The sequence below is a fragment of the Tasmannia lanceolata genome, unplaced genomic scaffold, assembly GCF_043159265.1.
Source record: "Tasmannia lanceolata isolate RefF3 unplaced genomic scaffold, GAP_Taslan_0.1 ptg000005l, whole genome shotgun sequence".
Taxonomy (NCBI): domain Eukaryota; kingdom Viridiplantae; phylum Streptophyta; class Magnoliopsida; order Canellales; family Winteraceae; genus Tasmannia; species Tasmannia lanceolata.
In genome coordinates, this window is record NW_027518682.1 from 6,615,191 (window position 1) to 6,641,258 (window position 26,068).

Sequence of the window (26,068 nt, forward strand, 5' to 3'; positions counted from 1 at the left end):
TACTTTCCTATTTACAGAATTACAGGGAGGGATTTACTCTCTCTCTCTCTCTTCACATCAGCAGATCTTATACCATAATTTCAGTAATTTTTTGGGGGCAATTTTGGTAATTATTATCATTATTATTGTTTTTTTTTTAAATTTGAGGAGGTTAAGTAATTCCTTGAAAAATAAGGGGTATAATAGTAACTTTACGCATTATTGATGGGAGAGTAAAAGGGGGAAGTGGGTGCTTAGTGGGCAAAGCCCATTAACAACCGTTTTAACCGTCACCTTATACAAACAATATTGAAAATGGAAAGAAAACAAATTCAAAACTTGCCCATGACTTCTTTTCCAGCTTTTCAATGGGTGAGAAAAGGGAGTGAGATTGAGATAGAAAGTATGATTAAAGAGAATTGGGTTTGATTTTAAAGATAAGAAATAGAATTTTTGTTTTTGTTTTTCTTATTTTGGTTATGGAAGGACAAAGAGAAGAAAGTGTGGTGATGAGAAAAGGGCCATGGACGGCAGAGGAAGATGAAATACTGATGGATTATGTGAAGAAATATGGGCCGCGAGATTGGAGCTCCATTCGATCCAAGGGTATGTTGCCAAGAACTGGAAAATCATGCCGTCTCCGATGGGTTAATAAGCTTAAACCTGACTTAAAGACGTAAGCATTTCTTCTTCTTCTTAAGTTTACAGAGAGAATTTAAAGTCATTACCATTTTTCTTCTAATGACTAACAGTGAAATTAGTGAGTAATTGTTTTTCTGATATTTGCATTTTACTGGGTCAATGCAATTTTCTTTTTTTCTAAATTCTATCAACATTGTAGTATATGGATTATTGAATTCTAATTCTCTTCCATATTAATAATTTAACTATATTATAAGAAACCAATTAATTAATATGGAATTGAATTGCTCCTTTTTAGATGTTTTCTCTTATCAGTTAATTAATAATTAGGGCGATTGTATTGTAATTATTATTGTGCTGTTAGTAAGATTATGGTGGCTGATGATTAAGTGGTTTTGATTTATGAATTAAAAAAATGAGAAGTGGGTGCAAATTTTCATCAGAGGAGGAGAGGATAGTGATTGATTTGCAGGCAAAATTTGGGAACAAATGGGCGAGAATTGCGACTTATTTGCCAGGAAGAACAGATAATGATGTGAAGAATTTCTGGAGTACCAGACAGAAGAGGTTGGCAAGGATTTTGCAAACATCCCAGCAACCCAAATCACAGAAGAACCATGGAAAATCCCCTATTTTTTCTGAAGTGACTGCTTTCGAGGTAAGAAAAATGGAGATTTCTCTTTAAACACTATTTATATAAAACCTGATATTTTAAGCTTTACACTAATTTCCTTTTCCAATGGAGGAAAGGTTTAGGCCCTTAATTTCCATAGATTATTTTGGAGATTATTTTCGTTTATTAGTAATTTAATTTCTATTTTCTGTTCCAAAAAAAAAAAATTACCCATTTTTGTTGAAATGACTGCTTTCGAGGTAAGAAAATGGAGATTTCTCTTTAAGCATGATTTATATTAATCCTGATTTTTTTTAACTTTTACATTAATTTCCTTTTCCAAAGGAGGAAAGGGTTAGGCTCTTAATTTCCATAGATTATTTCCTCTATTTTCTGTTCCTGAAAAAAGAAAAGAAAAACTGTTCTAGTTTGATTTGATTTTTTATCTTTATTTATTTCTCAGGAGCCTAGACCCACGTCAGTGTTTTTTCATGGGTCGTCCTCAAAGGGTCAATGTAGCAAACCTTCCTCCTACATGAGGAATTCAGATGACATCAAGATGGTTCAATTACCAGATTTACTAAGCCCAAACTTACTTAATTTTGAAACAAACCTTTCAATCATTGATAAGCCATGTTTAGATCCACCACCACAATTCCCTTATGCACATCCACCATTTGACCTCCCACCCCTGCCGGAAAGCCAAGACGTCACCGCCGGATTCTGTGATCCAAGCTTTTTGGACATATTTTCGTGTCGGGAAACATTGGAGTCCATCAACAGCCCACAATTCCTGATCAACGGCCCACAATTCCCGATTGGGCTGTCGTATTTTGAATTGGACACAGATCGACATGGCATCAAACAGGAAGAAGACAGTATCATCATGAACCCGGATAGCTTCTTTGACGACATTCCGGTGGACATGTTTGACAACCTCGAGCCTCTCCTGAGCTCGTCGGAGCGGTGATGTTTCAGATATTCGTACCAAAAGTCCTGTAATTTCATTCCATGCATGTTATGGTAATTTGAAATTCTTTACTGGATGATTGTGACTTTTATTTAGGTGATATAAACCTTTCTTTAGATGCTGACAAAATGGCCTTAATCCATCTTCAGATCTTTTGTATATATCTTTTTTCTTCTCTATTTGGTGAATTTACCCATAGAAATCAAACAATGGATTGGCTGTAGTGAGAAAGCCCATGTGGAAAAGACCAATAACACCCTGATTTTTGGCAGACAAATTAGCAGAAATAAGCTTTTCTCATTAGAAATTATAATTGTCCAATAGGCCAAATTCATCTCAAATATGCAAGCTATAAAATCCACCCTTTACAGCATCTACACTTCCCTCAACCTTAGTTTTGTATTACCAAACCCAACTGAGTATGGAGTCCACAATCAGCACTGCAATTCATATAGAACCATAACCAACTCGTAACATCTTCTAAACAGCCTTTCTGCATAAGGGCAATCTCGTCAAAATTTAGCAGTTCAGCCAAGAAATGAGAACCCTGGAATTAGAGAATCTGTGCTATAACTCGGTCCATTAAATCCCAACTTGATTGAGAAGCAGAACCAAACTCCATGGTATGAGAAGTATTTGAATGGAAATCATCTCCACACCGTCTCGTTTGCATCAGTGAAAATGGCATTGTGATGCTCGATGAGGCACTGAATGACTTCGATTGCTGCAAAGTCCGTAGGTAAGCCATCGTCCAAAGGAATGGGGGAAGATGCATCAACACCATCATCTTCTTCTGTTGACAAGAAGATGATATAAATTAGATTTTCTACAAGTTTAAATTTGCAAAGGTTCTTTTTCTACATTTACCTTTCTTCCCTTCATTGCTGGGTTGGTCCCCTATCAGATAGGACCGAGCAAGCAAGATACACTAATAGATGGGATCCACTATAGATGGTCCATGCATCAAAAAATCTCACCAATTAGTGAAATGCCACATGTCCAAACAAGGCAATTAATACCAATGGTTGACAATTGTAAGCCTTTCATTGGACAGTTAGGATCTCACCAATCAATGATGTTTTGAATCACGAACCATCCGTGGTAGGGCACATTATTAATGGGAGTTCCACATCAGCAAACATGTGCCGCATGTCCATAATAGACATACCGGCCTTCTAAGATCCGGACCAAATTTATTTATTTATTTATTTATTTTGAATAATAATAAGATCCGGACCATAGCATCCCGACCCACATCACCAATATCTCTCCTCATAACCTCAGAAAAAAAAGCATAAAATTAACAATAATGCACCTGAAAGAGTATCCCATGCATCGTGAAAAGTCGGAGACATTGTCTTGGAAGGACCTTGGGATGAATAATTGAAAGAGGTCTGCCAATGTTCTAACCTTCGGAACCCCTTCTGCCAAATAATAGCAGGTGCTAGTTCCATGGCTAGGCTACGAGCATCCATCTGCCAATACATTATCAATCAGCAAACATAATAATAAAAAAAAGGGCGGCCCAATGCACAAGGCTCCCAGCATTGCGGGGTCTCGGGAGGGCTAGATGTACGCAGCCTTACCCCTGCTTTGCAGAGAGGCTGTTTCTGTGGCTCGAACCCGTGACCAAGGTTTTAAATTTTGGTTTCGGGGGTAACCGAAACCGAAATTTTAGCCGAAATCCTGAAATTTTGGCCGAAATTCGGTAAAGGCGAACGAAATATCATTTTTTTGGGCCGAAATTTCAGCTGAAATTCTGTAAAGGATTAAAAAATTAATATTTTATTCAAAATTTCAGTTTCGGAACGTTTCGATTTCGGTCCTCACCGAAATCCAAAATTTCGGATTTTGGCCGAAATTTAAAACCTTGCCCGTGACCACCAGGTCATGATGGAGCAACCTTACCATTGCGCCAAGGCTCGCCCTCTAATCAGCAAACATAATACAAAGCAAAAAAAGGATTAGCACAATTTGCAAACACAATGCATGCACAGATGTCGACACAGATGTCGACCATATGATTGATTTACGGTTGGCCTCACCAAATTCAGTCCAAGTTTTGTTAATGTCATGTGCGTTCTGAGTAAGATTCCATAAAAGGCTCTTGGTATTATCATTCTAACCATTCCATAAAAGGCTCTTGACATTAACAGACACACGTATGCATGTGTACATGCATGCTAAAAAGATAATGAAAAGGCACATCTATGGAAAGACTTAACTACCTTGTTAAGGGAGGACTTCTGGCTCACACGGCGAAGCAGTGCAGTGACAAATTCAAGTGTCATGTAATTCACATTTGGGAGCTTCTTCAAAACGTTTTTAATGTCACGTATGCTGCAGTGAGCATCTCTAATTTCATGATAAAGCTCAAATGTGGCCAGTGGCTCGGGAAGGCTCGCAATATAACACTTCACTAAAGCTGCCACGTCAACTGGGTTTACCCCCTCTGGCAGTGATGCATTCCACTCTACAAAACAAATCAGATGAAAAGAACCCTAGAATCAGAAAACACAATTATTCCTGCTGTAACATGATATTAAAGTAACTTCACAAGCTGATTACCTTGGTTGTAGAGTGAAATCAACTGCTGAATAGCTTTTTTATCCCCTTCATATTTGAATAGGTACTCAGAATGTAACCCTAGCAATGCATAAGGATTTTAATCAGTGTTTCAAAAGTTAGGAAACAAAATATCATTTTAATTTTTATTTAATATTGGATCACCTGATAGTATGAGAAAATCTGCACATCTGACCAATATCTGAGGAATGGGACGGCTAGATTGTTGTCGTTGCACTGTTATCTCAATTGGAACTGCAAATACTGAGGAGAGAAATGGAAAAATATACTGAGGAGAGAAATGGAAAAATATACTGAGGAAAGAAATGGAAAAATCTGAATGAATCCTTCTTATTCAGTTTCTGAAAATATATGAAGTTGAGGATTTAAATTGTAGGTTATTACTAATGCCAAACTCAGTTGGGCATGGCCATAGAGGTAGACTGTATGAAGCAAAATAGGTGAATAAGTGAAATACACAGTTAGAAGAACAGCTGTCCATATGTACAATTACTTATAGACTTTGACCTCATTGTTGAGCTATTCTATGCTTTGCAAGACAACTTGGAGGCTGGATAATTATTATTGTAAGTAAATTGCAGCTGCTCTCAGTTAAGCAGTTAGGACTTCATTAAGAAAAATCGCATGCTATACAAGGAATGAATGTTGCAAACAACCCGACTCCAAGCTTTTGCAGACTATGCTGATTGCTTAAACACTACCATACTTGTTGTACAAATGTCTTGTATTCTGGCATTATCCAGCACCCAACGGACTAATGCACGTGACGCATTTCTCTAAAGCGTATTTCAGTAATTTTCTTGATGTAGTGGCAATGACATATCACATTTAGGGTTATGGGTTGCGAGGTTTTCTTTGTATTTTCTTGGCCGAGAAGGAGAGTTTTGTAACCCTAAACCGAAATAGTGAAACTCTTCTCCCCTGGACGTACGTAGGCAATCTTGTGTTCTAGTCTTTCTGTGTGATTGTGTTTCTCTCATCTTGTCTCGAGGTTTTGCTGCACATCGAGTTTGATCCTATTTGCGAAGGTATTTCTCGGTTTTCTACACCTTTCATCTCAATTCTCGAAATAATATAGTGTACCTTTCTCTCAAATCAAGACTCAATACTAAATAAGACATTCATTGGAAAAGAGTCTTGTCTCGTACCATGAAATTTATATCATGGTGTCCTGAAATCATATTTGGTCCAAACTCTAAAAAAGGCACCCTGTTTGGAAACATCATTGTTGAATAATGTATTAGGTTAGTTTAGACATTACTTGTATTAGTTAGGGGTATTGTAGTCATTGTATATTGTTGCCCTAGTTTGGGCCTATATATACATCATATTCATGAGGAGCTCCCTAGTGGAGTCTTTCCAACCTTCACTCCTCTTCTTCTTCCTCTCTTCTCTAACCCTAGATTACTTCTAACATGGTATCAAAGCCAATGGGTTGATCCTTCAAGAAGGAAAGAAGAAGAGTATCTCCCTCCATGTCATCATCCCTTTCTCTCGTATCTCCTTTTCCTCTCTTTATCTCTATAGTTTCTCCCTCAAATCTCAAATCCCTCAAATATCTCTCTCGTAGTGTCTCTCTTTCCTTGTCTTTAAAACCCTTTTTTTTTTTGAAGAAAATCTCTCTTGCGCTTGTGTCCTTCCCTTCTCCTTCTCCTCCTCCTCCCACTGCCCCTCTTCCGTTTCCCCTAACCTCTCCATTCCCTGCTACAGTAGCTGCTACAGTAACCCACTACAGTAACGCTACAGTAACGCTACAGTAACCCGCTACAATACCCAAATAAAAAGAAAGAAACCATTTCTATACCCTAGAAATCTGACTCTTTCTCTTTCATTTCGTCAAACCCATTTTGTTTTTAACCCATTTTCCCTCTATCGTATATCTCAAAACAAAACAAAAATCATGTTGTATTACTTGTGTAAACCCATTTTGGGTTTTCCTCCACTCCAAAGCTCGCTCTATTTTCTCTTCTCTATAGCTTTTTTGGCCTATGGCCTTTGTCTTTCTCATCTCATCTTCAAGGGCTACAGTAAATCGCTACAGTAACCCGCTACAATACCCAAATAAAAAGAAAGAAACCATTTCTATACCCTAGAAATCTGACTCTTTCTCTTTCATTTCGTCAAACCCATTTCGTTTTTAACCCATTTTCCCTCTATCGTATATCTCAAAACAAAACAAAAATCATGTTGTATTACTTGTGTAAACCCATTTTGGGTTTTCCTCCACTCCAAAGCTCGCTCTATTTTCTCTTCTCTATAGCTTTTTTGGCCTATGGCCTTTGTCTTTCTCATCTCATCTTCAAGGTGCACCCCAAGTGTTTGATGAAATGTCTCAAAGGGGTTTTGTGTCTTGAAAGTGTTCTTTTTGTTTCAAGTTGAAGGCCTTTGGCCTCAACTAGAGGGAGAGTGTTGTCTTGTATTGTTTCTTGCTGTTCTCTTGTGCTTGTCTTGTTGTCGTCTTCTTATCATCTCTTTTTTTCTATTACCTTCTATGTCTTTTATGTAGTTCTTCAAGGCGCGCACCAAGTATTTGATAAAATGTCTAAGAGAGGTGTGGTGCCTTGTTTGTCATCTTTCCTTTTTCTTCTTCTCTATGGCGCACACCAAGTGTTTGATCAAATGTTCGAAAGCGGTATAGTGCCTTGTTTGTCTTCTTTTCGTTGCAAGTTGAAAGTATATGACCTTCAACTTGAGAGGGAGTGTTTTTATGTAGTTTTTTGTGTCTTTTCTTAGGAGTGTTGTCCACTTTGTTGTCTTTTCTTGAGGGGGAGTGTTGTTAGTGTTGTCTTTGTCTTCTTGAGGGCGTGTTATCTTGTTTTCATGTCTTGTTTCTCATGTCTCTTCGTGTTGTTCGGCCTTATGCCTTATCCCTTCATGTTATCTTCTTCCTCATTTTCCGGGCGATGACTTTCATATCCATCGTTGGTCGGCTCTCTTACAGGTGACTGTCTTTTCCCGTCAACCTCTCCTTTTTGGGCTATTGGTTTCCCCATCGTTGGTCGGCTCTTTTCAGGCGACGATGTTCATGCCGTCGACCTTGTCTCCAGGCGATGATGTCCCCATCGTTGGTTGGTTATCTTCCTCTTCTTATCTTCAGGCGTCGATGTTCATGCCGTCGACGTTGTCACCAGACGATGGTTTCCCCATCGCTGGTTGGTTATCCTCTCCTATCTTATTATCTTTTCAGGTGACGATGTTAATACCTTCGACCTAGTCTCCAGATGATGGTTTCCCCATTGTTGGTTGGTTATCCTCTTTCTCTCTATCCCTTCTCTCCAGGCAACAGTTTCTCCGTCGACCTTCTCTTTGATGGTTTCCCCATTAGTTGCTATCCTCTTCACTTGGCGTTGTACTGCTTCTCCAATGTTCGTTGTCCGCACCTTTGGTGTGCTCCTTTTGCTTGCTGGATTGTAGTTGTTCTTGCCATGGCGCCTCCATTGCCCTCGATATGCGAATATGTTCGTCGTGATCTCATTCAGGGAGAGGCCCTATTTGATCGCTCTCGTTGTTGTGCTACTTCAGGGGAGCTACTCTTTTGATGGACATTGATCTCAATGCTGTTCATGGTGGCCCTTGTTTTTTTGTTTACGTTTTTCATTATGTATGTACCACACCAGCTTGAGGATGAGTGTTATACCAAGCTGGATGTGCATGAGCTTCTTGAACTTTTTTAGTTGTTGACGTAGTTCTTTGTAGCAAACTGGAGCTTCATAGTATATACACTCCAGCTTGAGGAGGAGTGTTGAATAATGTATTAGGTTAGTTTAGACATTACTTGTATTAGTTAGGGGTATTGTAGTCATTGTATGTTGTTGCCCTAGTTTGGGCCTATATATACATCATATTCATGAGGAGCTCCCTAGTGGAGTCTTTCCAACCTTCACTCTTCTTCTTCTTCCTCTCTTCTCTAACCCTAGATTACTTCTACCAATCATCATATACATGAACATTGATCTCAGCATTGTTACCTCAAGCAGCAATATGGGAAAGAATGGGAAGTGACTTTCTTCACAATAATTTTTGCTCTACTTTCATAGGGAGTATTCTCATATTTACTTCATAGATCTCTAGTATTTGTCTAAATATCTATACAGTTCTTTGGAAAAAGTAACTAACCTAATGATTTTGACGGGCTAAGGTTCAAAGGAGTTTGATGCTGGACCATGATAGGCAAGTCTTAGTAATTTTAGATGCTTATAGCAGAGCGGCTTGCGATGATTTATAGCACAATATAAGGCAGACTGCATTGGTTTGGTGAACCAGCATGCAAGAGATTAGTTTTAGGACTACAAAATTAAAATTAATCCTGAAATGTAAATCTAATAAGGATAAAAACCAGGTTAACTTCAAGGGGAAAATTAAAAAGTCAAACACCTAAAAAAAATTTCAATGTCAAATAAACGCAAACTGATTTTCAACCTTGCTTTGTTTTGAATAATTTTTGGTACAGATTAGAAACACTTGAAAAGCAGCTATAGAAAAGAAGCAAATCAGGGTCTTAATTATCTCAACAACCAAACAACAAAGAAGTATCAGACAACACAGAATAATTCTCAGTTTCAGAAAACTGTAAGAACTCATGTAGTGGAAATTGATGTACACCTGTCTATCGTAAATACCAGTCATATGAACAAGTTCAACACAACTACTGAAAGAGAATAACTTCGATGAGTGAGCCCAAGAATTTAGAAGGTTCGTGTTTTTTTGTTAACTTCTCCGTCAAGATGATTTGATGCTCAGAAAGGCCTATAAAGGAGGGACAGCCAATCCAGTCTTCTAGATTTCAGACCAAACATTTCCAGTGGCTCCCCTCAAAAACCAATTTCTTTTTCTCAGGCTTTATAGTGATATTGGATTTTATAGATCACATCTCTCAGTTATAATTAGATTTCAAGGAAAAAGAAGATAATCTATGCCCAACCTTGTGAAAACACCAAAAACAAATTTCATTCCATATTCAAATCAGAATCTGAACACGAAAGACTTGATCTAGAGTCTAGACATATTTTCAGGATACATTGACACATTTCGGATCCCTATCACAGGATCCAAAATTATTGCCGGTTACTTATAAAAAAAAATTGCCGGTTGGATTCAAACAACAAACCAAATTAATCTGATTTTATTATAATATTTTGCGAAAATACCCTCCAATTTGATATATAAGTTTAAGTATTATTTCAGGGGTATTTTAGTAAAAATAAGCCATTTGAGAAGTACCTACTATAGGACACTCCAATGGAAGGTCTGATTAGAAATGGATCGTCACTGAGACACAGGAAGGAGGATCAAAAGAAACTCTGAATCCAATCAGATCAAAAAGAGTTTTGAAAGGATCGTCAATAAGACATGGGCGGATTTGATCCGAAGTAGATCCACTGACACCCCTAAGTCCTTGTGTGGCCTGACAACAATGCCTTAATAACATGATGGGCAATTCATTTGATGTAAAGTCTATTCGTCTTTAACACCGAATAAACAGAAAAAGAAAACATCCTAAATATCAGGAGCTACCTAAATGGATTCTTTGATGATATGATCAAGATTTATTAACACATCAGAATCTTGTATTCTCATGCTAGAATACCAAAGATAAAATGAAGACAGGCACTCCAGAAGATAGACGAGTAAAATTGAAAAAATATAAGCTTGAGAACCAGTGAACAAGGGTCCATGGCTTCATAGAATGCAAGAGTGTAAAAGCACAAAACGATTATATACTATTTCCTTTAAGAAGCAGTCATAAAGTGAACCTCACAAAATAAACTAATGATAGACTAGTATGGTGCAGCCACGAGTTAAAGATAAAACTGAAGGTACAAACATGCAGTTGTAATTTCCTACCCTTAAACAAACATGCCAAGCCTTCCTTTCTTCTACAGGAAAAAATTATCACAAGATGATAGGAAAAAGATTAAAAAGAGAATTATAAAAACATTTCATAAACAACCACAAAAGTCTAAAAGGCAACCAACAGAAACAATGTGATATTTTCCACAATAACATTCAAGAATCCTCAATATGATAAATTACAAGATGATCAAGGGAATAGAAAACTCACCATCACTGCTTGCAACTCCCTGCATAATGCAAACTAAGGTAAGGAACTGCAAGGATGTAATGTAAGTGCATCGAAAATTAATTTGATATACGTACCTTCTGCCAACGCTCAATGTTGTTCAAAATACTCTTGCTCTTATTTGCAGTCTTCTTGGCTGCCTGCAAGAATGCCATCATCAAAATAAATCATTCAGTAAAGAATACCGCTATCTTAAGTTACCAATGTCAATTTGAAATGCATTAAAACCATAACAACATACAGGTAACGTATCCATTTGACAGATAACCACAGTAGATTATCTTATTTCAGGTCATATAAATTGGAAGTTGATGACTTACAAAACCAGTTAAACTTGCCGTGGCAACTATATGAATGATTTTAGAACTCATAGATTCCCAGCAGTCATTGTGCAGTCTTCTTGAAACTTTTTTTTTTGAATGATCTTCTTGAAACCATAGACACCAAAAATGCTGAAGAACATGGGAGTGATCCAGACCCCAATCAGAATCAATAGCCAAGGGATCTAAAGGCATGTGACTTTTAGTCAAATTCCTTGGGAACTCTTGCAAGGGGTTCTATAATGTTTCTTCCAGTTCAATAATTTTATATTTTTTCTTCATCATTTTACAGATAACCTTAGTAGCCTACTAATAATAAAATGGAATCCATAGAATGATGATAATTGAAGTGCTACTGCCAGTTCTGGGAATAACTGGCACTATCCATTTGCAAATAAAGCCCTAAATAACACCTCACTATGATCCATTTCTATTCTTGTTTTAAGTAACTCAATGCAGTGCGACTCCATCTTCCTAAACATTTGGCCACACTAGATAGGGAAAGGGATCTAACAGTGGAGCCCAAAATGCAAGTCCAGAATGCATAAACAAACACAGAAAGACAGCATAAAGACAGAAAGACAGCATAAAGATGTATGCTGCGGGATGTTTACATTTAGCCATTTCAAATTTAGGTGGAAGAAACACACCCCAGTGGAAATAATGATGCTGGTCAATTCTTGTATCACAGAATACACAACAGTAATGCCTCCCGAGAGATATAGTTCTCAGTGCCAACAACCCACAGATTTGGGATTTATTAACAATGGGGTTTTTGAGGAAAATATGATGGGTAAGACAGTATTGGATGACGATTCGAAGGTAACAATAAGATACAAATCATCTGATCACGGACGACAAACAGAAGGCTAAGAACTAATTAGTATTGCAGATTTGGTTTTGAACGGAGAAATGAGCTAAGTGATATGGAGGAATATGGGAACAGAAGTTTTAGGGAAATAGTAGTCCTTCCCTGTTTGGAGAACAGAGAAAGGTGTCTACCTAACCTGTTGGGGGAAGAAGTTCTAGCAGAACTGGAGAAGCAGAGGAGGTGCCACAAGCAAAATGCTATACGCACCGCGCACACACACACCCCCCCCCCAGCGGCCCCTCTCCCTCTTTGAATGTTGTGGTGAAAGCAATGCAAGACAGCTAATACTAAAAAGGACTACATTTAGAAAGCTCAAGTGGAACAAACCAGACCCACTTCCTGCAGGGATGGTCATGGAGAAGGGAGGCTGTGAGGAAGGGAAAGGTGCTCCCACTAAACCTTTGATCTGTAGGTAAAAGGAGAATGTTCTTTGGCAAAGAGGTTTGAACTTTGTTCTGGGGACTGCCAAACATTTGCCTAGATTGCTACAATCCTAAAACTGCAGATTGGTACATAAGGGAAGATCAAGTGGAGGCCTTCACTCCTATAAGGACACACGTTCTAGCTGATAGTTTGGTAACTGAGGAGTTGAGATATCTCATTTCCCTGCATAGGCATTCACACGACCAAAAGAGTGCCGGTAGGTTAGTCTTGTGATATTTTTTACACTACCACTTGTCAAATAATAATAGTAACTTCCAATCCCGGCACAACAGGTGATGCCAGAATCTCAAATTAAGCTTTCTCTTGTTCGTAGGGCAAAATACAATACTCGTGGCACAGCCTGGAAGCATTGCAGCATCCTTGGATTATTATTGATGCTTTACAACATTGCAGCATCCACAGATTATTATTGATGCATTACAACATCCGATATTTTCAGACAGCATCCACCCAGCTTCCTCTCAATTGTTTACTAGACTCTACAAAAGATTTATCTATCACCAATGAACTGTGCATATGCTATTGACAGTAATGAAGAAACCTTATTGAAGAACATTTCGTAGAATTCTTGCCATCAATCATTTTCCCTCATGTTTCCCCTCAATAAATGTTGACATATGGAGCTGTTTGGTGATTTCATTGTTTTAAGAATCAACATATTTTAAATTTTCTGCTAATGATTACCTCTTCAACTTTCATCTTTCCAACAACAACCTTGTCCTTTGTCTCTGTAATGCCCTTCTTTAGCAGCGTACTAGTTGAAGCAGCAGCAGACATAATACGTTCTTGCACAGCATCTCGTGATGCTGGCCGCTGTCTAGCCTGCTGAATAAGAGCCCATCGTGTTTTGACCAATGATCCAACCCGTTCTGCCGCGTCAGCAACATTGACACTTGCATCCTTTGCAACCTCACCCACAGATTGACCAGCCTGCTTAAGCTTGACCCCTGTATTAGAACATCTCCCACTTAGGAAGAAAAAAAATGTAGAAGTACAAATGAATAAATAACACCAACTCTAACAGCTTAAGCTTTTGGAGTAATTGGTTGTTTCACATGGTAGGAGAGCCATTGCCTCACGACAGGTCCTGGGTTCAAAACCCAATAACTCCTTGATATTAAAAATCCACATGTATGGCCAACCTAATATAGGGACCACATCTGCCCACGTGTATGGCCAACCCCATAAAGAGGGGCCGCACATGAGGAGTGCTGAAGTATAAATGATTAAATAACACCAACTCCAACAGCTTAAGCTTTTGTAGCAATTGGTTATCCTAAGTAGTAGCAGCAATGACAACAATCAATCATAACTTACCTGAAGATGACAAGAAGCCAGTTGCCTTCTCACGCCACTGAGGCGAGACAGTGGAAGACATGGCAACAATCTCACCAAAGATGATGAAATTGAAACAGAAGCAATAAAACCTAATCCCACAGAAAAAGAAAATATATAGTCAAATATCAGAAAGCAATGAACCCCATAAGAATTATCATAATATTAATACAAAGAACAAAACTCGAATACGGACAATTCAAGATCAATGATCTTCCATTCCATACAGAAAACAATCTTTGGTGACAATCAACATACAATCAAAAGCCACTTCTACAAACATCTGAATCTTGCAATCGGAAAAATCTATAATTAAAGAATATCCTTGCCCTAATTTGTAAACAGAATAACCCTAAGACGGATTTCTCACAGAATTAATATTCTTGCCCTAATTTGTAAGCAGAATCACACTACCAAAATTCAATCATAAAAACCAGAAAAAAAAAAAGAAAAGAAACCGAAACGTGAATTAAACGTTATTTTGAAGCGATCGCTTCATGGAAAAGATCAAACGGCAGTCCGATTTCAAAACCTACATCGATTAACCTAACTTTGCAAGATTCGATATTCTGCATCGATGAAATAAAAAGGAGAGGGGAAATTTTTCACATAATTCCTAAGATCAGAGCCCTAATTTCAACGAAGATTTCGAGATTACCTTTTTTTTTTCGAGAAAAAATCAAAGGCAGAAAATGGAGAAAGGAGAGTCCAAACCGAGCTGAAAAGGGTTCATACGGTAAAGGCCCAATTTAGGCCCCACCTATGGTTTGAAAATTAAGATGCAGTTTCTATTTAGATCGGAGGGCTAGGATCAGCCTATGGAAATGAAATTTTGGCACGCAACCTATTTTCATTTATGGCCCATCAAATGGACGGTTTGGATCATCCTATGGTGTGGTATGAGCGGGGCCTATGTTGTGCAAAGATGGGCCCACCATTCCACCAACGTTTCTGTTAGGCTCACCAACTGTTCCTGTTGTGTGTGTGGAGAGAGACGTTAAATGGTGAGAAACGTGACATACGGTAAAGCCTGACGTTTAACGTTAGCAAGCCGTCAAGGGAGGGGGAGAATATCAGCGCCCGCTGAAAAACTATTGAAAACGAACGCTGGGAATTCCAAGAATTCGGAGAGATCATTGCGTGTTCTGTACTTCTATGACAGGAGGGCGTCCTTATTTAGTCAATTTTTATTAATATTCAAACCAATCTAACAGTGCCATGTGTATTTGACACGTGGAAGAGAGGACTTTGTATGGAGTCAACTAAAATAACGGCTCGTGCTGTACAGCGCCGGATAGGGAATTAGAATTGGGTGCTGGGTCAAGTTACGAGAAAGCCCTTGGATGATTAAGAAACAACCAAAACGACACCCTCCTCTTAGTGTGGTCACTTGGGGATTCAGTCATGATTCAAGAATAGCCCGAGGAAATGGTCTTTACCTACCTTACCCCTCATTTTCCCGTTGTGGGCCCACGGAATGATAATCTTATCACATTGAGGATTTCAAAAAATTTCACGGAATCTATTTAAAAGAAAGAAAAATACATTCTAGATGCGCATCCAGGGAATCGAACCCTGGTCAGTACCGTGGGAGGGTACTATGATACCACTACACCAGATGCGCTTTGTTTTAGGGGATTTTCCTTAGTTTTATTATTTTCAAAAAAAACTACACACATTATTCTCCACTCTACCTTTTACCCGGTAAATTAATCCCCCAAGAGAAATGACCAAAATTTATCTTCCGAAAAATGGAAATAAACATGATTTCTACCAAAAGGTGGAGTTGCACTTACTGTTGCTTTTTGAAGATATATAAAGTGCCTTTTAGTTATAAAAATCCTATGGATAGAACTTATCCAAAACAAGCTATACTTGAATACATGTAATCCAAGATAAAGTCTTATCCATGACAGAAGTTTAACCTCTGGGTTAATTGGTTAAGACCTTCTTCTGCAACCTTAAGGTCAGACATTCAATCTCAGCTCACCTACCAAAAAAAGGGTCTTATCCATGACAACTTGCCTAAAAAGAAAAGACGGCCCAGTGCACGAGGCTCTCGCCATTGTGGGGTTGGGAGGGGTAGATATATTCAACCCTACCCTTGCTTTGCAAAGAGGCTATTTCTATGACTCGAACCCGTGACCACCGGTCTAATGATTAAAATTTTGGATCCTGGACGGGGACATGTAAATGCACACATGGTCCTACTCTCAACTTCTCAAGTAGACTAACAGCGGTAAATGACTACAAAAATCAATAGTTTAGCTTTTATTGGCAGAACCCTAAATAAGGCTGAGGCTTGACGGATCACAAAGCCTGGGCTGATTTTTTACAGAGATTATATGGGTCCATTTTTATTGATGTTTATAGGCATTGATCTTGCGGATCAGATGCCCATCCTGTTAATTTTGGTGATATTAAGTTCCCTATTCCTTTCTTTTTGGGTCTTTCCCTCTTTGACAGGGGTAAATTGAATTGATTCAAAAGGGTTTTGGGGTGGTGAGTGTGGTGAAAAAGTAAATTATCTAGAAACAAACTATATCTCAAAATGAAAACAATCTATCCAAGTGTTCCCATCATACTTCTAATCATTCTAACGGCGAAAAGGAATGAAATACAAACATTCTAATAGGTAAAATAAAAGACAGCCTAACATTCTAATGATGTAAGCAATTAAATCCTAATTTTCTAATGAACAAAGCAGATACATTTTGAAATTAAAAGAAAATACCTTATAGAGGAAGGTAGAACGATGGAGGTTGAAGATAAGCTCCTCAACTGTTCTCCCAAGTTGGACAATTAAGCCAAAGTTTTGAATTAATCTCAGAGTTTAACTCGAGAATTCTAACTTTCAGGAATTTTCAAAAGTTTCTCCAATATTTTGAGAAAAGATGCTTCGTCTAATTGCAAATGAATGATCTCCTTTTATACGAAGAGAATTTAGGAGAAAAAGGGTTCCAACCCAACAAAGAATACAAGAAAAAATGTATTTGAAATTAGATTAAAATTAGAGAAAATGAGGTCTAATTTGAAAAATTGCAGGCAAACATATTTGTTCGATAGAGCTGCATAAGTTCCAATCGGATTAAGATAATGGTTTGATATTTGTGTTTTTCAACGATTTTTGCTCTTTCAAAGGGTTATGTTTGAAATGAGTTAAACAAAATTATTTTTTGGAAATGGGTTTTTAGAGATCATTGATTGTAGAAACTTCTGAAAAGATAGGTCATCCCTGGAAATACAGAATAATTTTTAAAATCATTTGATCCTTCAATCTATTCCCTACTCAAATAGATAAATCATAAAATTGAGATAAATTCATCATTGGAATGCGCCAAACAAGGAGGCAACCAACACATTGATCAGTAAATCACTACCACATCATATACCTTCATTCAGCAATGTGAAGTGTTCCTATTTAGATTAATCAACAAAGAATATTACAGAATGAATCTGTGCTGCTGGTGTTTTCCTTGAGGAAACTTGTTATAGTTCCACTTGTGGGCTAGCTAAGAGAGATGATTCTACTGTGGTCAGAACCAAAGCTTTGAGAAAAGGCCTCGCAATGCTTATTTTTTTCGTTAGGTAAGCTGGGATCTAACCTCCAACCTCAAGGTCGAAGGCCAAAGCCTTTACCATTGAGCTAGAAGCTCAATCCCCCTCGCATGCTTACAATATGACAATACCATCCTTGAGGGAGACCAGCCATTTTGTAAATTGGTTGACAAGAGGACGCCATTCCAAGTTGGATTGTCAGGTTATTCATGGAGATCCTGTAATGATCCAGAGTTAGAGAGAGATTTAGACTGCCCATAGAGCAAAAAAGAAGCCCATAACGATCCCTGAATCATCTGAAATGAAATTGACTGCCGCGATATCCTCTCAAAAGAGCTTTACTAAGTTACTATATTGACAGAGAAAATCCAAACTGTGTAACCATCAATCCATCAACATACTTCCGTAGAATGATGACCTACAGAAGAAAGCTGCATGCACTCCTCACCTACCTATCTGTCAAGTGCCCACAAAACAGAGTATGCACTCTTCTCCTTAACAACAACTGCTGATGATTTAGTTAACCGGCAATAAAGCAAAATATTTTGTTTGATATTTTTTCACAACGAACAGTGGGAGATAGCTTGAAACATGGAGGGGTCTCTGCAGCGAGGATGGAGAGTATGTCATCTACAATTTGGACTGACTTGAATTCAAGCAAATGCTATTTTTTCTCATGAGCTCTACACTTTCAGCAATAGTCGACCCGGCAGTCCCCACAAATCCTAGTGAAGCACAGCTGCAAATTGCTTCTTCTATGTACAAAAGGATGTCGGGTAAAAGCACAGAAGGGCATTGCTTTTTCTTGACCACTCCATCACGAACCCTCGGAAGAAATCCAGATCTCAGGCCATGTTCAGCATCCATTAGTTTTTGAGCAGTCAGTATCACAATATCATCACTTTCTTGCAGATTATACAGCTTGTAAGAATTGACATTGCTCTCTAAGTCGCCCAAGTAAGTTCCAGTCCAATTAGCTCGAGGAAGATCAGTCATAACAAAAATGTGGATGGGATTACTGGTTTTCCCCTCATCACCTGCTGCCAGGGAATCCAATTGTTGTTTTAATGCTGAAAAAGTAGCTTTCCAATGATTCTTGAACTGCCCATCTAGTAACCTAAGTTGCGCACAAAGGAAAGGTGCCCTTATCATGTTTGAAACAATATTCTTCGCCGCATTATTTATTTCAGGAACAAAAGGAAGGAGTCCAATTTTCTGAAGTAGCGACTGTATCTGGGGATCTCTTGGAGCTTCGTGGATATCGATATAAAGCTCGGAACCTTTATAAGGGGCCGAGAAAAGGCTTCCAAAAGCCAGAATAGGAGCCATTTCGGAATTGGATCCAGGTCCAAAGGCCTTATATACATCTCTGCGTCTCCTAACACAGGAAATTTTCTTCTTTTTTTGTAATTGTTCATCGGGCTGGAAGGAATCCAAAAGACCATCGTCATTTTGTTGGTATGTCCAAATTGTTGTCCTACAATCTTCTTCTACAGCATATATACACTGATCAACATTACCTTCCATGCCAGATAACAAAGACCCACATTGCTCGACGTTCCCAGACAAAGAACTGACTCCTGAAAGGGCGCAACACAGATTACCAAAGCATGCAAGTTCCATGTTCAATCCACACCATAACGATGCAAAGACCCTAAAATCAACTGTTCTAACCATAGAAGAAGATACTACAGAAGAAAGATCAACAATATCCGCCATGGAAACATACCTGTAAAAGAAAAGGAGGAGAAAATACTTCATAAACTAGCAAAATAAAGAAATCAGCTGTTAATTCCAATTCGGAAGTTCACGAGTTGACGAGATGAACATCCGATGAGGTTCTAAGGAAAATGAGAACAAAAACGTTGAGAAATAGTAATGTGCACCTGAGTTTCAAGACTGAAGTTATTAAATTCTTCTAAAACTAAAGAACAAAGAGAGGAGGAAAGAGTGAAAATAAAATGACGAAATAAACTAAAACGATAGAAGACTAAAGTTTCTACATTCTTCCTCATTAAACAGAACACCAACAGCCTAAAAACTCTTAGTTCTCCTCCATACCCCAACTCAACTCAACTCAACTAAGCATTTGTCCCAAACTAGCTGGGGTCGGCTAGTGAATCCTTTAGAAATTTTTCATGACGGAGGTAAAAGAATCTACCCGGCTCAAATTGACTAAGTCTAATGCTGACACTAGTTGGGTTTGTCTACGTGGATCATTTTCTTCCATTCTCTCCTATCGAAGTTCATGTTCTTTGTTATGTTCCTAGCCATCAAGTCTTTCCTCACTGTTTCTACCCAAGTTGTTTTTGGTCTGCCCCTACCTATTTTTACTCCATCAACTTGACACGAGTCACTTCTTCTCACTGGAGCATCCAAAGGCCTATGTTGGATATGCCCACACCATCTTAAGCGGTGCTCTCTCATCTTCTCCTCAATTGGTGCCACCCCCACCTTTTTACGGATGTCTTCATTTATAATTCTATCTAACCTAGTGTGGCCACACATCCATCTAAGCATTCGCATCTCCGCTACACTCATCTTATGCACATGCTGCTTCTTGGTGGCCTTTTATACGATAGAAAAAGGAAAAAAACCCACTTCTTATAGCCAAATTAAAATTTCATGATTATTTCTCAATTGTTAGAAACAAGGTTGTTGGGGGTTCCAAGCAAAAGCAAAGGATCCCACATCGGAAAACTGATTTGATGTGGATGGGCTTATAAAGGAATGGGCACCCTCCCATAAATGGCTAGCTTTTAAGGGCGAGTTCTACCCGTGTCCCAACAAAGGTAATGCTATTTTTCAACACTCAGACGAACCACATAATCATTTTGGAGAATTTTTTCAAACTGATTCCTACAGTTTCCAATTTTTCTAGACAGACAGAATGGTAGTGTTAGCAATATCCATCCATCTTTAAAGAACCCTCTAAGCCAATTCCATTTACATCAAAGAAATCTTTTTCCCCCTTTTGTTCACAATTCAACTATACAACAAAACCCCATTGCAGAATACCAAAATGGACTCAAATCAAATCAAATAAATAAAAACCCATGCCAAAAAAGATCGACCCATCAAAACTTACATACCGGCGAGTCCGAAGAAGCTGAATTATGTGATCCCAGACGGAAATCCGAAGTTCGGCCGGGCTAGAAACCCTAAATTTAGGGCAGCTGCCCAAAGCCACGGCATGGTGATCTAGAACAGGCGGGATGATGAGTGTCCGATTCAATATGGCGGCCATTAGAATGGCATTCTTGAGCTCTGAAAGTTGATTGTTGAAACCACTGTGGGGGGCGAACCAGAGGAACCTCTCGCCCCTCGGGAAGAGATCTAGGGTTTGTCCGCATTGGGGAAATGTGTAGGAGACAGATTTGGGGATTTCAGTATAAGGAAAGCGGAAAAAGAAGAAAATGAAGATGAGACAAATGGAGAACAAAAGAGGTTTCTTTGGGATTTTCTTCTTCCAACTGCTTCTGCTTAAATAGAGAAGATTCATCTCTCTCTCTCTCTCACTCACTCTCACACACACACACACACACTCTTTTTCTATCGAAACAGTTTTCCGGTTTACGGGTTTTCATGGACTAGTTGCTACTAAAATACGCCGGTAGAGTAGACGTCTTTGCTTTATACAGGGGAATTTATCCTCAAGAAGTGAACCATTCTCACAGATACCGTTAAGGGGGGAATTTATCCGTTTAAGAGGGCGAAAATATCATTTCCTATATATTTTCTTGGAAAGAGAATACTCAGAATAGCTGTCAAGAGCGCAAGAGTAAAGAGTGGGGCCCACTGACCAAGCTATTCTCCACTTGGGCCCATTTTTTATGGTCCATGACCCACACGTCTAAGGTAATTTTTGAGACATTGACCATCGATAGAGAGGATGACAGGTCCCATCTGACTACCAAAAAAACCTAACGAATTAGCTTTTCTTGAAAGGATCCTAAACGAGGTTTGACGGATTCTTGAATGGATCCTAAACGAGGTTTGATAGATTAACGCCCTGTTTGTTTGAGATTGTGGCAACCGATTGTCAGCCCGCCCCAATCCGATTATTATTGGACCCAAAATCAAACGTAAATTTCGGTGCAATAATTGGTTTGGGGCTCACAATTGGTTGCTACAATCTCAAACGAACAGGTCCTTATTCGATCAAGCTGCTTTTGGCTCCACTTTCCCAGAGTTATGGTTGCTGTTTGGATCCATGGATATGACCGCATAATCTAAGCAGAAGTGAGGCCCATTTAAAATAAGGCTGTCAACTAACCCGGTTGGTCTAATAGTGACCGCATAATCTAAGCAGAAGTGAGGCCCATTTAAAAGCTGTCGAAAAGACAAGCTGTTGCATGAGAGAACAGCCATCTCATGCAACAGCCGGCCGGCAAAATGCCTTCTCTGGTCCCTAGCAAATCCCTAATTAATGAGGGAATTGGCAAACCTATAAATTTTGTTTTTCAATGAAAACAAAATCTTGAAAAAAAATTTCATCCTTGCCAAACATATATGAATACAGAAGGGATTTGCGGCTGACTTTTGCATTAAATATCAGCCACCTAGGCTCACTTTTTGACAGAATTTTGTCTTATTCATTCAAACCATCCGAGGTGGATGTTCTCCCATGCAAAAGTCAGCCGCGAAATGGCTTTCCGCAAAATTGCCTAGAAAATCCCATATAGTGAATAAAAAATTAGAAAATTTATGAGCACTCTTGCACCGAAGATGAACTGACAAATACTGAGCACTTCTAAGAGAAAGCACATGAATAATTTGCCCACAATCTGATATGCAACGAACATAAAATTTCCAAATTGTTTAGTACTTGTAATTTAGCATTATGAAGATCTGCTAGGGGAAGCCTTGTAAAATAGCCAAAAAATGTCTTGGATCATGTACCAAGCAAAAATGTATAAGACCAGATTTACTGCACTGGAGCATGTTTAAGTTATACTAGTTCTGCAGTTTCCTGAAATAATCTGTCAACAATAGAACCTTCTCTCATCAGAGTACAGAGGAAAGTTGCATAGCAAGTGTGTAAGAAGATCAGACTGAAACCATTCAAAAAAAAAGAAAAGAGCATCATACTGAGCCGTAAAATCAGTAGTGAATATCGGCTTCTTAATCTCTTTCAACATCTTCAATTTCTTCATCCTCGGGTACACCTCGAAGGTATAGAACATTATTGCACCTGCAAATGCAATACAGACTATACAGTGAGAGAAGGCAACAGCCGATCGGAAAATCAGAGACTCGGATCGGAACTTCCACTTCTTCCTAACATCAAGTAACATCTATGAACTGCGTAAATATTTCATTGAAGGAATACATGGTAGGTGCATGTTTTGCTTGTAACTAAATTATCAGTTAATTTGAAGGAAAATGAGGAAAAGAAGACCTTAATTAACAGGAAACAGAGAATGCGGCAGCAGGTACTGGCAGAAAAAAATGTGCAAAAGATGCTATTACATTACCTAGTGAGATTCCGAAGTGTAAACAGAAGATTTTTGCAATGATGCACTCTGATTTCTCGGAAACTATACAAGCAACATTACATTTTCAAAATGGACTTCAATATCCTAAAGCTTTCCTCAAAAAGCACTACTAACCTTTCAAAATGGACTTCAATATCCTAAAGTTTTCTAGTTCTGTATTATTAGCATTCTTTTCTTTTTCTTTTTTGTATTATTAGCATTCTTCTACTCCACCAAACATCAAGGCTTGGCATATGTCGAATGAAACTTGAAAAAAGGCGAGAAATTCTCATATACGAGATCTAGGACAGATGTATAGATAAGTAGATTACTAGATTTCCTTCAAGTGCATGCCACGAGGCGGAAACAACTTCAAAGATCCTCTTGCCTAAAGTTGTGTAAATAGAGCAGATCTGGTCATTGGGCAACCTCTGCCTGATGACTTTATGTTGTAATTTTATTTTTATTTTATCTTTAATGAAATCATTATATGTTTCAAAAAAAGACAGTTGAGAGATCATTTGGATTCTCATCAGGGATGAAATTAAACTGATTTTCGTAGTCATTGGCATTTTACCTTATCAGAATCTCTCCAAGATTTCCTTGATGTTGTCCCTCGATATATTCTTCAGTGTTGGCCAGCTGCAGAAAAGGGATCTAAGAGGTAAAACAGCAGCCAACTCAAAATTGATATAAGATGTAAGGGCATGGACAAGAAGTGAAACTCATTGTATTACCTGCAAGTTCATATATGAATCAACTGAAACAAGGTAGCCTGAAATGAACTCACAAGAGACAACAAAATAGCATATCAAATGAGTGCACCTGTTATTTTCTCAAGAAAAGTAATATACTAATATGTGTCTATCTACAGCTAGAGATGGTATCTCATAAAGTAGGAATTACACCATGGATACCATTTAAACTTCCACAGTACATACCTTTGTATTCCATTCCCCACTTAAGCTTCACAATGACAGGCTTCCCGGTAAGGTTGTTTAAGAATGGTTTGGGGTTAACAGGCGTCTGCAATATGAAATGACACTCATCAAACCCGCAAAGAGCTAGTAGAGCATGTTAGTGTGGTAAGATAAAGAGGTGTACAAAACAGAGAGTTAAGTACATATGACGCTTGGTTTTTCATTCAACAAATGAACATACATGAATGTACATAGGTGAGAATGAATAAAGACATGCAGTATACTAATCATACACAACAGCAGATTTAAGTGAGGTAAATATACAGACAAATGGAACCATTCCCCCCATTCTCATTTAGGCATTCCCCTGTGTTTGAGCAAAATCGGATAGCATTTTGGACTAAAATCCTTTTTTCCCTCTAGTACGGAAAACTGCAGATATTACAGAACTTGGCATTTCACATCTGTTTCCTTGAACAAAAACTAGCATAACTTCATTATTCTTCTTCAATCATTAAAAAGAAATTATTCTTCTGAATCCTGAGAAGCTACATGTCAAATATTCTTCTAAATCTTGAGAAGCTACACGTCTTTGTTCTATTTCATATTTTTTTCTTAAAATAAAACTAGGATAACTTCATTATTATTCTTCAGCCATTAAAAAGTTATTCTTCTGAATCCTGGGAAGCTACATCCGTCTTTGCTCTTCCATTTGCAGTTCCACAGGTGAATCAGGCACACAATATTATCATCAACGTACAGAGTGAAACCAATGGTAGACAGAAAAACAGCTACATGGCCATAATATTAATCGACTCAACCATCAATACGCATGCCAATTCTAACTCCATTAAATAGTCAAGACCAAAGACTTATCTACCGAATGGCACCACATCTAACTTGAACTTTATTAGACTGCTAAAATAATGCAGAGCTGAAAATAGTATAATGAGAAATTGCAACAAGGATGCCACATCAACTGCTACATGAGGTCACTGAGGACACCATAACAAGAAAGAATGCCAATATCTTAAAGAACGGTGTACTCTAGTCTCTAAGCTGAGCTAAAGCTAAAAAAGTCATGGCATGACATCATACTTGTATTAACAATGCACCATACCAGCCAAACTTTTCAATAAAGGACAACTGCAACCTGATGGCCAAATAATTTTGCAGGTGACAGATGCGCAAGCATGAGTGAACAATCCTTGACCAAGAAGTGCGTGAGCAGGTATCAACACCTTAATGCCCAGCCAAGTGGGGTGCAAAGAATTTATTGGTTGAATATCATTTCTAAGCTGGATGGTTGGTTTAAGACGATAGTTAAAACAGAAGTGGCTCCGTTTACTTTGAAAAGTTTAGCAAGTTTACTCATCATTTTGGTGGACTTCTAGTCGCCCTATGAGCTTCTACGCTAATGTAATTGGTATTAGATTCTTATCTGCGATAGCATGTAAGTTTGAGTTGGTTTCTGGTCAAATGGGTGAGCTAACACAAAAAATACAATAAATAATGGGCAATGATATTACTCCCCCCCCCCCCAAAAAAAAAAAAAAAATTGACGTTTTCCGTTACATTTCTAAGGTAAAGGAAAACGTTGAATTTATCCTCGTGCAGTGAACCACTCTCATGAAAAACGTTAATGGGGGGATTTTATGGGGTGGGGTTGGGAGGGGATATCACTGCCCTAAATAATAAATACAAGTTTATGTAGGTTCCCTTTATAGCTGCTTTATTCCACCCTGAAGGGTGGCTTGATTGTATTCCTTTCATGTAGGTTCCCTTTATAGCTGCTTGTATTTCCTTACCCCGCTCTTCTCGGTCGGGTAAGTTTGCTTTTGTTTGCTTGATTAATAAACTATTCACCATTCAAAAAAATAATAATAAATACAAGTTCAACTCTATGACGGAACGTAATGAAAATTCAACAAATTGAAGGGTTTAGGGTTATCCTAAGGCCCCCATTTTTTGGACATGCCCTATCTATGACAAGGCCCAAAAAAATGAATGGTTTAAATCATCCAGTAATGTGCATCCCGCTGTATTTTTTTGGGAAACATGTGAGATGTGTGGCTGTAGTGCAATTGGACAAGGCTTTGTGCTTCTACCTTGGTTGCAGGTTCAATCTCATCTTACCTGCTGAAAGAATGACGATTGGAGAAAAGGAGGCTCGCAAAACAGTCAATTCTAAATTGGAACTTCAAAAATTTGATTGTAAATCACGATTCTTTAATCAACAGATGATGGTCGACACTGAATAAGAGCTGAATGAGG

General features: G+C 38.3%; 4 protein-coding genes and 1 non-coding gene across 7 annotated transcripts; 1 reads left to right on the forward strand and 4 right to left on the reverse strand.

Annotated features, from left to right (window-relative positions):
- Positions 1–329: 329 nt before the first annotated feature.
- On the forward strand, positions 330–2,365 carry LOC143877279 (transcription factor DUO1-like). The gene is made up of 3 exons (XM_077379259.1): positions 330–655; positions 1,045–1,279; positions 1,698–2,365. The coding sequence occupies exons 1-3, from the start codon at positions 459–461 to the stop codon at positions 2,202–2,204; spliced, it is 939 nt and encodes a 312-aa protein (XP_077235374.1). The 5' UTR covers positions 330–458; the 3' UTR covers positions 2,205–2,365.
- A 116-nt stretch (positions 2,366–2,481) lies between these two features.
- LOC143877278 (small G protein family protein / RhoGAP family protein) lies at positions 2,482–14,651 on the reverse strand. Of its 3 annotated transcripts, none has more exons than XM_077379258.1 (10): positions 14,498–14,651; positions 13,822–13,931; positions 13,189–13,451; positions 10,947–11,009; positions 10,852–10,870; positions 4,935–5,033; positions 4,773–4,850; positions 4,433–4,677; positions 3,520–3,679; positions 2,482–2,997 (listed from the first exon to the last, which is right to left on the reverse strand). In XM_077379258.1, exons 2-10 carry the CDS (start codon positions 13,880–13,882, stop codon positions 2,852–2,854), a joined length of 1,134 nt encoding a protein of 377 aa, XP_077235373.1. In that variant the 5' UTR covers positions 13,883–13,931; positions 14,498–14,651; the 3' UTR covers positions 2,482–2,851. The 3 variants fall into 3 exon arrangements, with proteins under 3 accessions (XP_077235373.1, XP_077235372.1, XP_077235371.1); XM_077379257.1 differs by lacking the exon at positions 14,498–14,651 and adding an exon at positions 14,376–14,475 and having other exon boundaries at positions 2,482–2,994; XM_077379256.1 differs by lacking the exon at positions 14,498–14,651 and adding an exon at positions 14,376–14,466.
- A 741-nt stretch (positions 14,652–15,392) lies between these two features.
- Positions 15,393–15,463, reverse strand: TRNAG-CCC (transfer RNA glycine (anticodon CCC)). The gene has a single exon. It is a non-coding gene; the product is annotated as a tRNA-Gly (tRNA).
- A 1,676-nt stretch (positions 15,464–17,139) lies between these two features.
- LOC143877280 (O-fucosyltransferase 30-like) lies at positions 17,140–21,069 on the reverse strand. The gene is made up of 2 exons (XM_077379260.1): positions 20,490–21,069; positions 17,140–19,126 (listed from the first exon to the last, which is right to left on the reverse strand). The coding sequence occupies exons 1-2, from the start codon at positions 20,897–20,899 to the stop codon at positions 18,028–18,030; spliced, it is 1,509 nt and encodes a 502-aa protein (XP_077235375.1). The 5' UTR covers positions 20,900–21,069; the 3' UTR covers positions 17,140–18,027.
- Positions 21,070–22,271: 1,202 nt separating this feature from the next.
- LOC143876524 (Small nuclear ribonucleoprotein family protein) lies at positions 22,272–23,918 on the reverse strand. The gene is made up of 4 exons (XM_077378227.1): positions 23,816–23,918; positions 23,612–23,649; positions 23,452–23,516; positions 22,272–22,591 (listed from the first exon to the last, which is right to left on the reverse strand). Exons 1-4 carry the CDS (start codon positions 23,826–23,828, stop codon positions 22,522–22,524), a joined length of 186 nt encoding a protein of 61 aa, XP_077234342.1. The 5' UTR covers positions 23,829–23,918; the 3' UTR covers positions 22,272–22,521.
- Between the last annotated feature and the right edge of the window lie 2,150 nt (positions 23,919–26,068).

Excerpts from the sequence above, each read along its gene's own strand:
- LOC143877280 (XM_077379260.1), bottom strand. The coding sequence starts at position 20,899 with ATGAATCTTCTCTATTTAAGCAGAAGCAGTTGGAAGAAGAAAATCCCA. Across the intron at positions 19,127-20,489 it reads CAGCTTCTTCGGACTCGCCG|GTATGTTTCCATGGCGGATA; the intron begins GTATGTAAGTTT and ends TTTCTTTTACAG.
- LOC143876524 (XM_077378227.1), bottom strand. Across the intron at positions 23,517-23,611 it reads ATTCATATATGAACTTGCAG|CTGGCCAACACTGAAGAATA; the intron begins GTAATACAATGA and ends CCTTTTCTGCAG. Across the intron at positions 22,592-23,451 it reads CTTGGAGAGATTCTGATAAG|GTGCAATAATGTTCTATACC; the intron begins GTAAAATGCCAA and ends TTGCATTTGCAG.
- LOC143877279 (XM_077379259.1), top strand. The coding sequence starts at position 459 with ATGGAAGGACAAAGAGAAGAAAGTGTGGTGATGAGAAAAGGGCCATGG. Across the intron at positions 656-1,044 it reads CTTAAACCTGACTTAAAGAC|TGGGTGCAAATTTTCATCAG; the intron begins GTAAGCATTTCT and ends AAAAATGAGAAG. Across the intron at positions 1,280-1,697 it reads CTGAAGTGACTGCTTTCGAG|GAGCCTAGACCCACGTCAGT; the intron begins GTAAGAAAAATG and ends TTTATTTCTCAG.
- LOC143877278 (XM_077379256.1), bottom strand. Across the intron at positions 13,452-13,821 it reads TGGCTTCTTGTCATCTTCAG|GGGTCAAGCTTAAGCAGGCT; the intron begins GTAAGTTATGAT and ends GTTCTAATACAG. Across the intron at positions 2,998-3,519 it reads TGCATGGGATACTCTTTCAG|AAGAAGATGATGGTGTTGAT; the intron begins GTGCATTATTGT and ends TCTTGTCAACAG.